We start from the raw sequence: 11747 nt of genomic DNA on the forward strand, positions 1-11747 counted from the left end.
TAAACTTGTTGAAAATTAATTAATGAAGAGGATGTTGAGCAAGAACAAAGTAAAATGGGTTTCATGGGCAGCAACCAACACTCCATTGTGCATGTGAACAGAAGATGCACATGATTGGGCTAGGAGAAGTTTTGACTTTTGATTGAGATTGTCTGATCACTTTTCTTGTCCTGTCCCTTTTGTGTGTCAGAGATGGAACTTGACTATACCTACAGGGTCTTCATTCTCATTGTGGATATTTTTATAATTAGTTATAGGCACAGTACCTGATGTGAATAAACTGATTTTACTTACATTATACTGGTTCATTTGGATTATTATTTATATTAAATTGAATGATTTTTTTATGAATTCAAGTGTATTGCTATAGTAACCTACTGCAACCACTGATACATATTGAAGCATTTACTGTGTTAGAGACAGCAATGATGAGGCATAACATCAGTTAGTCTTGTCCTATTCAGATGTCTGATCCATTTAAAAAGAAATTATCAGTAAAGAAATGAAGTTCTACCTTTTTTTTTTGTAAAATAAAAGAAGCAATTATTTCTTCAATAAAAGTAAAATATTACTCTATATTATGCTAATATTGTATTGCTCTTTTGCAATTTATACACTCATGTTTGTGAAAATTACAACACCATGAAGGAATTGTCAGAAATGAATGAAATTTATTCCACATATTACTGATAGAGGTACAAATAAATGATCAAATTTACAAGACCAAAAAAAAAACAAAAAGAACACCAGAAATCAGTACTTTGTGTGTCCACCACACTGAGCGATGAGAGCCTGTACACATCGTGGCATTGAATCATACAGGTTCTGAATGTAATCCTGGGGAATGGCAATCCAGATGGCTTCAACTTGATGCCAAAGTTCGGACTTATTGTGTGCCCCACCAGCTGTACGAGCGAGTCGCCGACCAATGAAATTCCAGATATGATCGATGGACGACATATCCAGGGAATAAGCAGGCCATGGAAGAAGCAAAACCTGTTGTGCACTGAAGAGGGCTTGTGCAATCTGAGAAACATGTGCACGGACATTATCATGCTAAAATACAGCATCTGGAATGTGTCCAAGAAGGGGGAGGACATCTGGCTCCACATATGTAGTGATCACTGTTGAGGTTGCCTGCAATGTGCACTAGATGGGATTGACAATTATACCCAATAGCTCCCCACACCATGATCCCAGGCGTTTGTGCAGTATGACACTGGATAACACACTGTGGGAGCAGACGTTCCCCTCTGTAACGTCTGATGCATACTCTTCCATCATTGTACTGCAGATTAAAGCGAGATTCGTTGGAAAAAACAACTTGTTGCCACTGGGCACGCCACATGCTGTGTTGCTGAAGTCGAAGGTGTCTGTGAATCAGCGAGAGGGGAATCCTACATAGAGGAACCCTTGCACGCAGTTCATGCTGCAGCAGACGGCAATGAACCGTAGAGCTAGACAACAAAACACCTATAGTCATACTCCAGCATTGTGCTAACACACGAGAGGACACTGTATGGTCTGTCACAGCCATGCGGATGAGGTGTCTCTTGTCCCATGCCGTTGTACTATTGCTTGCCCCACTGCCAGGTTTTCACCTCATTTGGTTTTCCTCTGTCCATTTCTTCCAAACATGCGTCACTGTTGCGGCATTACACTGTGTGCAGGCTGCAATTTCTCGATACGAAAATCCACCCTCTCGCATACTGATGATGTGGCCTCGTACGAACTCTGTTAATTGTTGGTATGGCTTCCTCCACTTTTGTTGAGACATATTGACCACCAACGAAATGTTTACTGCATACAGAGGAAGATAAACAGATTTCAATGCATCTTTACAGTCCTTTATATACCTGGAACAAGTCAAGTGGCTGATAAACAGCCAGTTCTCATTCCACGCATGCTCAATTGCTTTGTAATTCTATTCATTTACATGTCTTACCCCACTTTACATTTCCTGTAAGTTTGGTTCAATTTGCACAATTCCTTCATGGTGTTGCAATTTCACAAACATGAATGTATTTTATTATTCTGGTGTGATGCATTCACATAAATCTTTTCTAGCATATTTGATTTGGTGTTCAGTTCAGTGGCATGTACAAAAGTACCCAAAAGGTACTTCTGTACTTGCCACTGAACCCGAACTCAAAAATTAAAAATACAGTTGAACTTTGCTAATTTGAACTTGGTTAATTCAAATTCTACTAATTTCCCTTGAGTTTCCTATTAAATGTTACCTGTTTAATTCAAATATTTTTTTTTATTTTTGGATAATTTGAAGCTGGAATTACTTAGTTCACACTTGAACAAATAGCAAAAAGCAAAAAATGAATTTAAAACTGGTGTAGACTGTAAAAAGCAAAAAGTGATTGCAAATTTGAGCAGCCAATCATTAGCAAGCAAGAGAGAGATGTCATCAATACAAACAAAACACTTCTGGCATCCTGTTTTTTTAACAATTGTTTCATATTTGTTTAAAAATATGAAAGATACATTAAAAAGAAAACAATGCTGGGTGAAAAGAAATGTTTAAATGTGAATTGCAAGAATATCATGCTAATTTTGATGTCTGCTCTATTGTGTGATGATTTTGTAACCATCTTAAAAACTATTAGAAATATTTGACAACAAATAGCATCGTGATAGGTGGTAAAATTTTTTTGCTAGTGAAAAAGTTTGAACTTCTAAGAAATTCACAAAATGATAAAATTTGCTGGAAATGATGTCATTTATGACTTGTTATTCATTCTGTTTTTCACTTGTACCAGCGATTTGCTCTCAGTGTGAATTAAGCTGTATTACCTAATAATCAATGAAATTGGTTAATTTGAATTATTTTGAATAATTAATTTTTACGTTTTACAATAAATAATCAGTATCTTTTATTAATATTTGTATGATGATTGTATTGTTTTAAAGTCTGATAAATCATATTTGCAAACATATCAGTAAATATTTTTAAAATTGATGTTTTGAGTTCTGAGAAAGTAACTTAAAAAATAACCAGTGAGGAGGGCTTAAACTCCTATAGCCCTTTGTATCTGCCACTGGTTTTGGTTATTCAAACTATTATCAAAATTACCTCTGATCCCAATTAGTTTGGATAATTTTTTTTTTCTTTTTTATAATTTTATACTGTTTATGCTACTGCTTGTTATATATTGCTTTCTTGTATTTTATGTATTTTAATTGGGGTTTTACTGTTAATTAGGGGGAAATCTATTGTCACAAGACTACTCCTATTGTATTTGAAAATAAATAAATAAATAAATAATTGGAGTTCTGCTGTATCAGAGAAATGCAATAATCTTATCTTCCATCTGTGCCAAGTTCTATTTATCTTTATGACTGCTATTTAGATTTCAGATTATCATATTTTCATGCATATAACCCCAGTAGTATTTAACCTGTACTAGTAAAAACTTTCTAGAACAAAAATAAAATATTTGCATAATCTCCTCCACCATATGCTCCATGCTTGTGTGAGCAGCCATTAAGTTACTACATAGTGGAAATTTGTGATTGCAATTTAAATTTGGCATATAGCTCACATTTATTTCAAATTGACTTTTAAATGTTGTTAACTAACAGGTTATATGTAATGAAAATACAGTAATTTTCTCTCTTTCCTACCATTCCTTTTTTTTTTTTTTAATGGATTTAAGCAACTTTCTGCAATTCAATCTCTTGTCAAAGGCCTTTTTCAAACTACAAAACAAACTAGGAAATTCCTGCTTCTTTCTTCAGACTTTCTTTCTATCCTCATTTGCTTATTGCATCCTTTATTCCCCCTTTCTGTTCTAAATTTGAACTATTTTTTGGCAAAGAATACTTCCTTCAATCAATAAGCTCTGAGACAAAGGTTGTAAAAAACTATTTATTGAAGGAAAAGAGTTACACAATACCACCTTTAAAGTAATTTCCTCCTGCATCTATGCCATTCGTTAGCATCTATAACCCTGCTGAAAGCTGTCAGCAAAGCAATATTTTGCAACAGTCTTGAAAATAATGTTGCTACATCAGATGTCACCAATCCACTGTGATCACAGAGTACTTGTCCAGGAACAATGTCTCAACTTGTTCTTGCTTCTACAACTGTCTTACTCCCTAGTATCTTATACTTTTTTTTCCTTCAGAATGAAGGAACAGCTGAAAGTTCAATGTTTCATAACATGAGGTTCAAGCAGTGACAACAGCAACTTTCAGAGTAGTTGCAAAAAATGGCTTTGCTGACTGCTTCAGCAATGGTACAGATGTTGGCAGAAATGCAAAACAGCAGAAAGGGATTATTTCAAAGTTTGTATTGTGTAAATCTCTTTTCCTCCAATAAATAATTTCTTACAACCTCTAAGAATTTATTGACTGAAAGGAGCCTTCTCTGCAATTGTCCATCTAATACTCTCAATATGTCCCTAACTAATCTGAAAATATTGGATTTAATGACTCATGATTTATTTTTCAATAAGAATTTCCATAAAATCATACAGTTATTCCTCTGATTTTCATATCACTATACAATTCTAAGATATTGTTTCAATTAACTATCTAATCATTATAATTATTTTTTGTTTATTTGTTTATAATTGTTTTTACAATTTCAATATTTACTATCTTTAAAAGGTAAATTTCAAATTTAATAGAAAGGTTTAGAATATTAACTAATTTTTATATTTTATAATCTTTTAAATCTGTATTTCATCATGAGTTTTAGACAAAGTTAGATTCTATTTCTGATGTTATCAGCAATATAATTTTCTTTCTTATGTTACTTAATTTTAAAATAAATTGTGAAAGGAACTTCTCTTGACAAGTTCTAGTATCTTTCTCTAAGTTCTTTATAATAAATAATAGAATATGGAATTATATTAATTTGTATTTGTCATGATTTAGGCCAGTGGTTGGCAACCTATATACACTGGGGTTCCACATAATTACTTTTTTCAAGTATTGAGCACTCCACATGCCACTGAAATCAAACTATTGAAAAATTTATTTGACTATAATAATAAACACTATAATAAAAACATCATTAAAAAATTACAATATTTAAACATTAGTGGCTCTCCGTTATTAGTGGCTTTCCGTGCTATAGAAGTGCCATGTTATATGGGGGTTACCTGTATTTGTATTCATTCTGATATACTTTTCTTTGTCAAACCTGGTTTCATCAACATCAAATGCATCTTATGTGTTTGTGCTTTTCATCATTTTAATAATGTACAGGTATTCAAGAGAGTTGATATTTGTACATTATTACTTAAAGGAATTTTTTAATAAAGTTTTAGAGATATTTCAAGCTAAATTTTGTTTTAATTTTTTTTTAGGATATTAAAGAAAACATCAAAAACAAAATAAGTTTACATTGAAATAATTTATATTTTTATGCAAAAAAATGTATTAAAATTTTGTGATCTGTACAAGTAATGATGTAATTCATTATACCAATATTTAGTGTAATTTTAGATTAAAAAAACTAAAGAATGTTAATATGTGTTACAGTATTATATAAGCCTATAAAGAAAGAAATTTTTGATTGCACATTCCATTTGAAAGATAAAATATGTTTTTTAACTTTATTGAGTTTCAAAATAGCTTGCAAAAGATCTGAAAATACTACATATTTAAAAAAAAAAAANTTAGTATAGTTTTTGTTTTGAATATAGTTTTTACAGTACATCTTTAAGGCTACCATCTCCAAAAACTTAATAAAACTGATCATTGTGTAAATAATTATTAAACCTCTACATAATAAAAGATGTACGTTAACGTGAAGAATAAATTATTTATAATAAATGTGTGTATTTGAATAGTTTTTATTTATACTTCAATCACTTCTTTTATGAAATTTTCATATTGTTTTATTGAAGGACATTTTCCTGCAAAATAAGGAAAGCCAAGATTATCATTTTACGTCACTGTTGTGACGTCAGTTTCTTTCAATAACCTAGAGCGCGCGATATACGATTGGACCTCCTGCTTAGTGCCAAGTTCAGCTTATTAAGAGAATTAAATGTAAACAGGAAAAAAATAAACAAAAATATTTTAAAATCTGTTTTTAAGTTTTAAAAATATAGCGCCGTTTTAAATAATTGATTTTTTTATTAATAACTTAAGACAATACTTTCGTACAGTTTATTACCCCCTGTTGCCCCGACAATCATACTGTTGCGAAAGTCGATTCGAAGTTATAATTTTTATACGAAAATTTTTATATTTAATTTTTTAAATATTCGAATAAGCATCGAAGTTTTCAGTATATTATTTAATATAAAATCATGTAATTTATTAATTAACATTCAAATCATAATGAAGTTGATTTAAAAACCATTTAGGCTATATTATATTGCTGCATATCGTCTGCTTGTCCAAATTGGATTTATTATTATTTAAATCGATGACTTATTGGCTTAAATTCGGATAAATTCTTTAATTATATTATTTCCTTACTTTATATTAGAATTAATTAATTAAAATTATACCGACAAAAGGAAAAGAAATTTGTTAGGATATCGTCTGCATGCGCATGATATAATGCGCAGTCGCATCACTGGACGCCATCTTGTCGGATGTTGTGAACGGTTCGTCTGTTCCACATTTTAACTGTTTATTCGTTTCAGTAGTACGTTTTTAAAATTGAAAAGCCAGCATGTCTAATAATGCAAAAACACCAGGTTCCGATCGAACCGTTAGCTGTAAGTTTAAAGTCAATTTTTTACCATTTTTTAATTATATATATACTATTATTATTGTAGAAAGATAGAATTTCATTTACTGCTGAAAAAATTTAAACATTTGAAGGTGATAGCAATCGATATTATATATAAACTTTATTTAATTATAGTAAACACAGCTTTACTCTTTCGTGCAACATCATAATGTGATGACTAATGCGTAATTCATCAAATGTTTTAAGTTACATGATCCATCAGTTTTTATTGACCTAGCCCCATCGAATACCATGCTTTAAAAAATAAAAATATGTACTTTTATTAAATTGATATTAAACGAATAAATTCCTTGACAAAAGTCGGGAATCATTTTTTGCAGCTAACGAGATGAAACTGGGATGAATAGTTAATCAAAACGGGAAATTTTGTTATAAGCAGGAAAACAAGATAGGCGTTACTTTTTTAAATTTAAAACGCCAATTTTGTATGTAATGAAGAATTATGGTGTTAAATTTTATAAAACGTGTGCTGACTCTACTGAATTTTACATATCCTATTACAGTATCAACAAATTTTTTATATGAAAATAATTATTTTGATAGAAAATCAGTATGAGGAAAATTTAAATATTTTATATTGATATGTAATTCTGTTTCAGTTAAAAATGGAGAATATTTTCATAATTAATTGTTNAAATACAGTGATCGTCTCTCTGCAAATTAAACACGTTAATTTTGAGTTCTGAATTGTGAAAAAATAGTCTTTTTCCCAGCGATCATTGAATATCCTGTTTTTATCAACAACTTTTCTTTTCTTTGAATTCATCCTATGGGTTAAACTTTGCAATAATCTTAACAACATTAAAATAATGAAATGGACTGAGTTGATAACACATGTCTGTTTAATGTAGGCTAATCGGTCGGGTCAATTTGTTTTGAGGGGATACAGGTACTAGTTGAGATGTTTTTTGCCAGGCCGGCACCAACATCTGGGACAAAGTTTCACAAGTACCAAATATAGAACTGGTGTTTGTAGTCACATTTGCACATTATAACAATGACATGTGCAAATTTTCATTTTATTTAATTTTTTTAGTATACACAACGAGAAACAAAAGTTTTAATAGATATATAAAATCGCTTAGTAGGCCACACAATTTAACATGACAGGACACGTGTTGGCCAGGCCTCTTCTAAATCAATCATATTAGAACTCTGGAAGCTTTAGAAATATACAAGGCTGGCCTGATGGTAAGTGCAACAATTTAAAGGACAGTAGTACTGTATCATATGCCTGGAAATACTTGTATGAAAAACCTGGCAGTGCTGACACAAATTGACTTTTATTATTTGTTTTTAGGCTTGTTCCGAAAATAATTTGTGCATATATGTTGTCTTATGTATATTTTGAATTCATGCACTTATAATTTTTGTAAGAGTTATGTATTCCAAATTGTTTAAAAATATATTTTAAAACTTTCAGTTCTACACATTCCAATTTTGGAATTCCATTGGTTTATAAACCTGAAATAGATCTTGGTTAAGGTCGAAAGTGTTTGTTTGATTTCATTAAACATTTTATTTGGGTTACTGGATTTTAAAAGGTTTTTTGGTGTTTGTCAGTACTTCCAGTAAGTGAGTAAGAAGATATCTTTAATTTATCATCATTTCAAATTTTAATTTTGCACGTTTATATTTTTAATATTCAAAATTTAATTGGAAGAAGTCATTCATATAAAACAAAAATTTATTTATTATACTTTCACTGTTTGAATATGTTTATGAAACTTACAATTCTGAGAAATCTAAAAATTTACATCTACCATGTTTTTCAATGTTCTGAAGTATACATTTATATTTAAGTAAGAATGGTGAATTTATATCAGAGAAGATGGATGTTTGTTACTTTTTCCAGTTTATATCCTGTATGTTGTGTGGAATTTTCAACAATTACATAAAATATTAGTTTGTAAATTTTTAATACAATACTATAGTTGTTATTATTTGTCATCCTTGGAAAAAATAATTTCATAAATTAATAAAATTTGTTTTATAAGTATAATTAATATTATCATTGAATAAAAAGAACAAAGCTACTAATGCCTGAACAACTAAGTCCAAAAATTTTTATAATCCAGAATATCTGCTGTCATGGTATCAGATTAAAATATTCTATATGTAATTTTCAAAATTTTTGTTACTGAGTTGACCATCAACAAATTATCACATATATTGTTGTTAAATTCAGTTGTTTCATTGAGTGTGACTGAATTGTGAATAAACTATATTCAGTTGTTTCAAACTGATTTTAATATCAAAGTATCTCGATACTCTGGAATGTTACTGTTCAAATTGTGTTACTAACTTTGTGCTTCTGTATCACCTACTGAAAGGAACCATCAGAATATACAGTTTGAAATGCATATAAAGATAGTATAAGTAAATCTCTTTGATGATTAAAAAAAAACTGATGAGAAGCTCAGTGTGATTATTTTCTTAGAAGTACCCTTCATTTTTGAAGGTTGTAAAATTACATATTTTTAAACTGATTTTAACTATCCTTACAAAAAAATCCAGCAATGAGTTGCTTAGCTTTCCTGGCAATATTTGGTGGTGCTAATTTGTTGTCATATTTTATTAAAAAACATTTCATATTTTTAACTATTACAAAATGGCAAAAAGCTTAATTTTGAGGGTAGGGATGGATTTTATAAAAAATTGGAAATGCTAATAACGAGTAAAATCGTCATTAAGTCTGACCCTACTAGAGATACACGACTCCCTTTATCTCCCCACCCTCTTTACTCTTAATCACCAAAATTTTAATAGCATTAATTTCCTAATACACAAACCTTCTACAGAATTTCAGCATTATTTGACAAAAAGCACAGGCGTTATTAAGCTTCAAAGAAGGTGAACAAAATTGTGCCTTTCGCCCACCCACTAACATATCTATACATACAAAAAAATCCTCAAATGTTTTTTACACTTCTTGATGTTTGAAGGCCCCAAGTCCAAAAGTGCAAAAATCTTGTGGGGGTCATTTTTCAGCTCACCATACTGTTCCTCTGTTATATATAACAGCCTGAAAGTAGAAATATAATTAATTGAATTTTGGATAACTTGTATATCTAGTAATATTTAATTACCAGGTGTAGATCTATTAATGTAATAAAGCATAAAATTAAATTATGAATGCATATAATAATTATAAGTTTATTTAAATATTTGTAAAAAGTATGCAAAATAGCTGATACCTAAAATGATAAATCATCAGTGATACCTAAAATGATAAAGCACTACTATTAATAAAAATTTATTTTAATTCTAGAAATAAATTTTATCTTAATTTTTCAGATTTAAAGCAGTGGCACTTGTCGGAAATACTGTTTTGGCTGAAGCCTGGGATAAAACAAAAAAAGATGCAAAAAAGCATGCTGCTGAATTAGCTTTGAAGAAACTTGATGGACGAGATGAAACGAATAAAAACAATTCGGTAAGAAAATTTGTGGATTATAATTTCTAGACTGTATTCTTTGAATCTTTTTTTTAAATAAAAGAAATACTTCAGAATTATATTTAAGAGATTATTTTAGGGAACATGAAGTATTTTAACTTCTTAAATTTTTATTTAAGAAGAATATTAATTATGTTAAAGAATATTAGATAAAGAATTAAATTATAATTTATGAAAGAATTTATTTACTGTTCATTTTTTAGTCATACTTTTTTATTAGTACTTTAAATCATATTTAAATTAACTTATCCAGTTAACTTCTTTAATAATCTGAAAGGATATTCATATAAACTAAGCCAGAATAAACACTAGTTCAAATATTAAAAAGTAAAATATACATAATATATTATTATTATATAGACAAATTTATTGTATTTAAGATTTAACTTGTTACAAGGGGGATAAGATAGTTTTATCTCCTTATTAAATAAATCAGTTACAATTTGTAATACAGTCGATTCCCCTATAACACTGTTGATTATTGTTTTATATGAATTCCATGTTGTACGAATCACTTAGATTTTACAAATACGTGAATCATTCACAGCCCGGCTCACATATTTGTAAAATCTAAGTGACTCGTACAACATGGAATTCATATAACACGGAATAATCAACAGTGTTATAGGGGAATCGACTGTAAATAACAAATACAATTGTATTACAATCAGTTGAACACAAACATTTTAACAAAATTATATAAATATTGTTGACAAACTAAAATTAATATTTTCTATCTATTTTTATACTTTTAGGTCGTATTTAATTCATTAGTAACATTTTAAAGAAATTATTCAAACAATACAATTGAAATTTTGACAAGTTATTTAGTAGTACTTTATAATTTAAAGATTTATTTAACTGTAGAATTTCTATAACATTATATTGTTTATGCATATTTTCAAATTTTTTACAGTATTTTAATAAGTGAATTATAGTAAATTTTTTTTTATTACACCAAGGACAATAATCCTTTGTGAAGTCAATATATAAATTATTTAAAAATAATGAAAATTTATTTAATTTTAACTGCATTATCATTCTTTTTATATTTAACTGTATATATATTGTCATATAATTGAAATCAAAAGATATTTGCAGAGTTTCTTGATATCAAGGATGAATTACAGTAGACCCCGCTATAACGCTTAGATATGTTCCACGTTAATTGAATTTTACGTTGTAGGAATCATTAAATACATGAGCCAATCGCAGCCCAATACGTGTGAAGTTTACGGACTAAGGCTGTTTGAAAGGTTTTCTTCTATAAAATTAACCGATTCTAGACTAATTCCACTCAACATTTCCAAAACACGTATAATTTTTTGGGAATAATCCGTATAAATTATGCTATAAACAAAAAATTGTAGGATTACTTACCGAGTGTGCACCGTTCGACTACGCCGTTGCTCAAGCTTGTTTTCGTCACAGAACAGTGCACGAAACGGCGGCCGCGATTTCTGATAACAAATTTTTTGCAGAAAAATAACTTGACCTTTGGAGACATCATTAATATAAATAATTTTTATGGCCGTTGAATAAGAAATGTTTCTTTCACAA

The 11747-nt window shown here is 29.5% G+C and overlaps 1 protein-coding gene across 1 annotated transcript in view; it reads left to right on the forward strand.

Moving 5' to 3' along the window:
* The first annotated feature begins 6548 nt into the window (after positions 1 to 6548).
* The window catches only part of LOC111625147, a 138379-nt gene continuing 133180 nt past the window's right edge, over positions 6549 to 11747 (forward strand). The window contains exon 1 of the mRNA XM_023368192.1: positions 6549 to 6695. Within this exon, the coding sequence (XP_023223960.1) occupies positions 6650 to 6695 (46 nt within the window). The 5' untranslated portion in view covers positions 6549 to 6649. The remainder of the gene's footprint in view (positions 6696 to 11747) is intronic.

This window comes from Centruroides sculpturatus, unplaced genomic scaffold (genome assembly GCF_000671375.1).
Source record: "Centruroides sculpturatus isolate CEXI.00-Female unplaced genomic scaffold, Cexi_2.0 scaffold384, whole genome shotgun sequence".
Classification (NCBI taxonomy): domain Eukaryota; kingdom Metazoa; phylum Arthropoda; class Arachnida; order Scorpiones; family Buthidae; genus Centruroides; species Centruroides sculpturatus.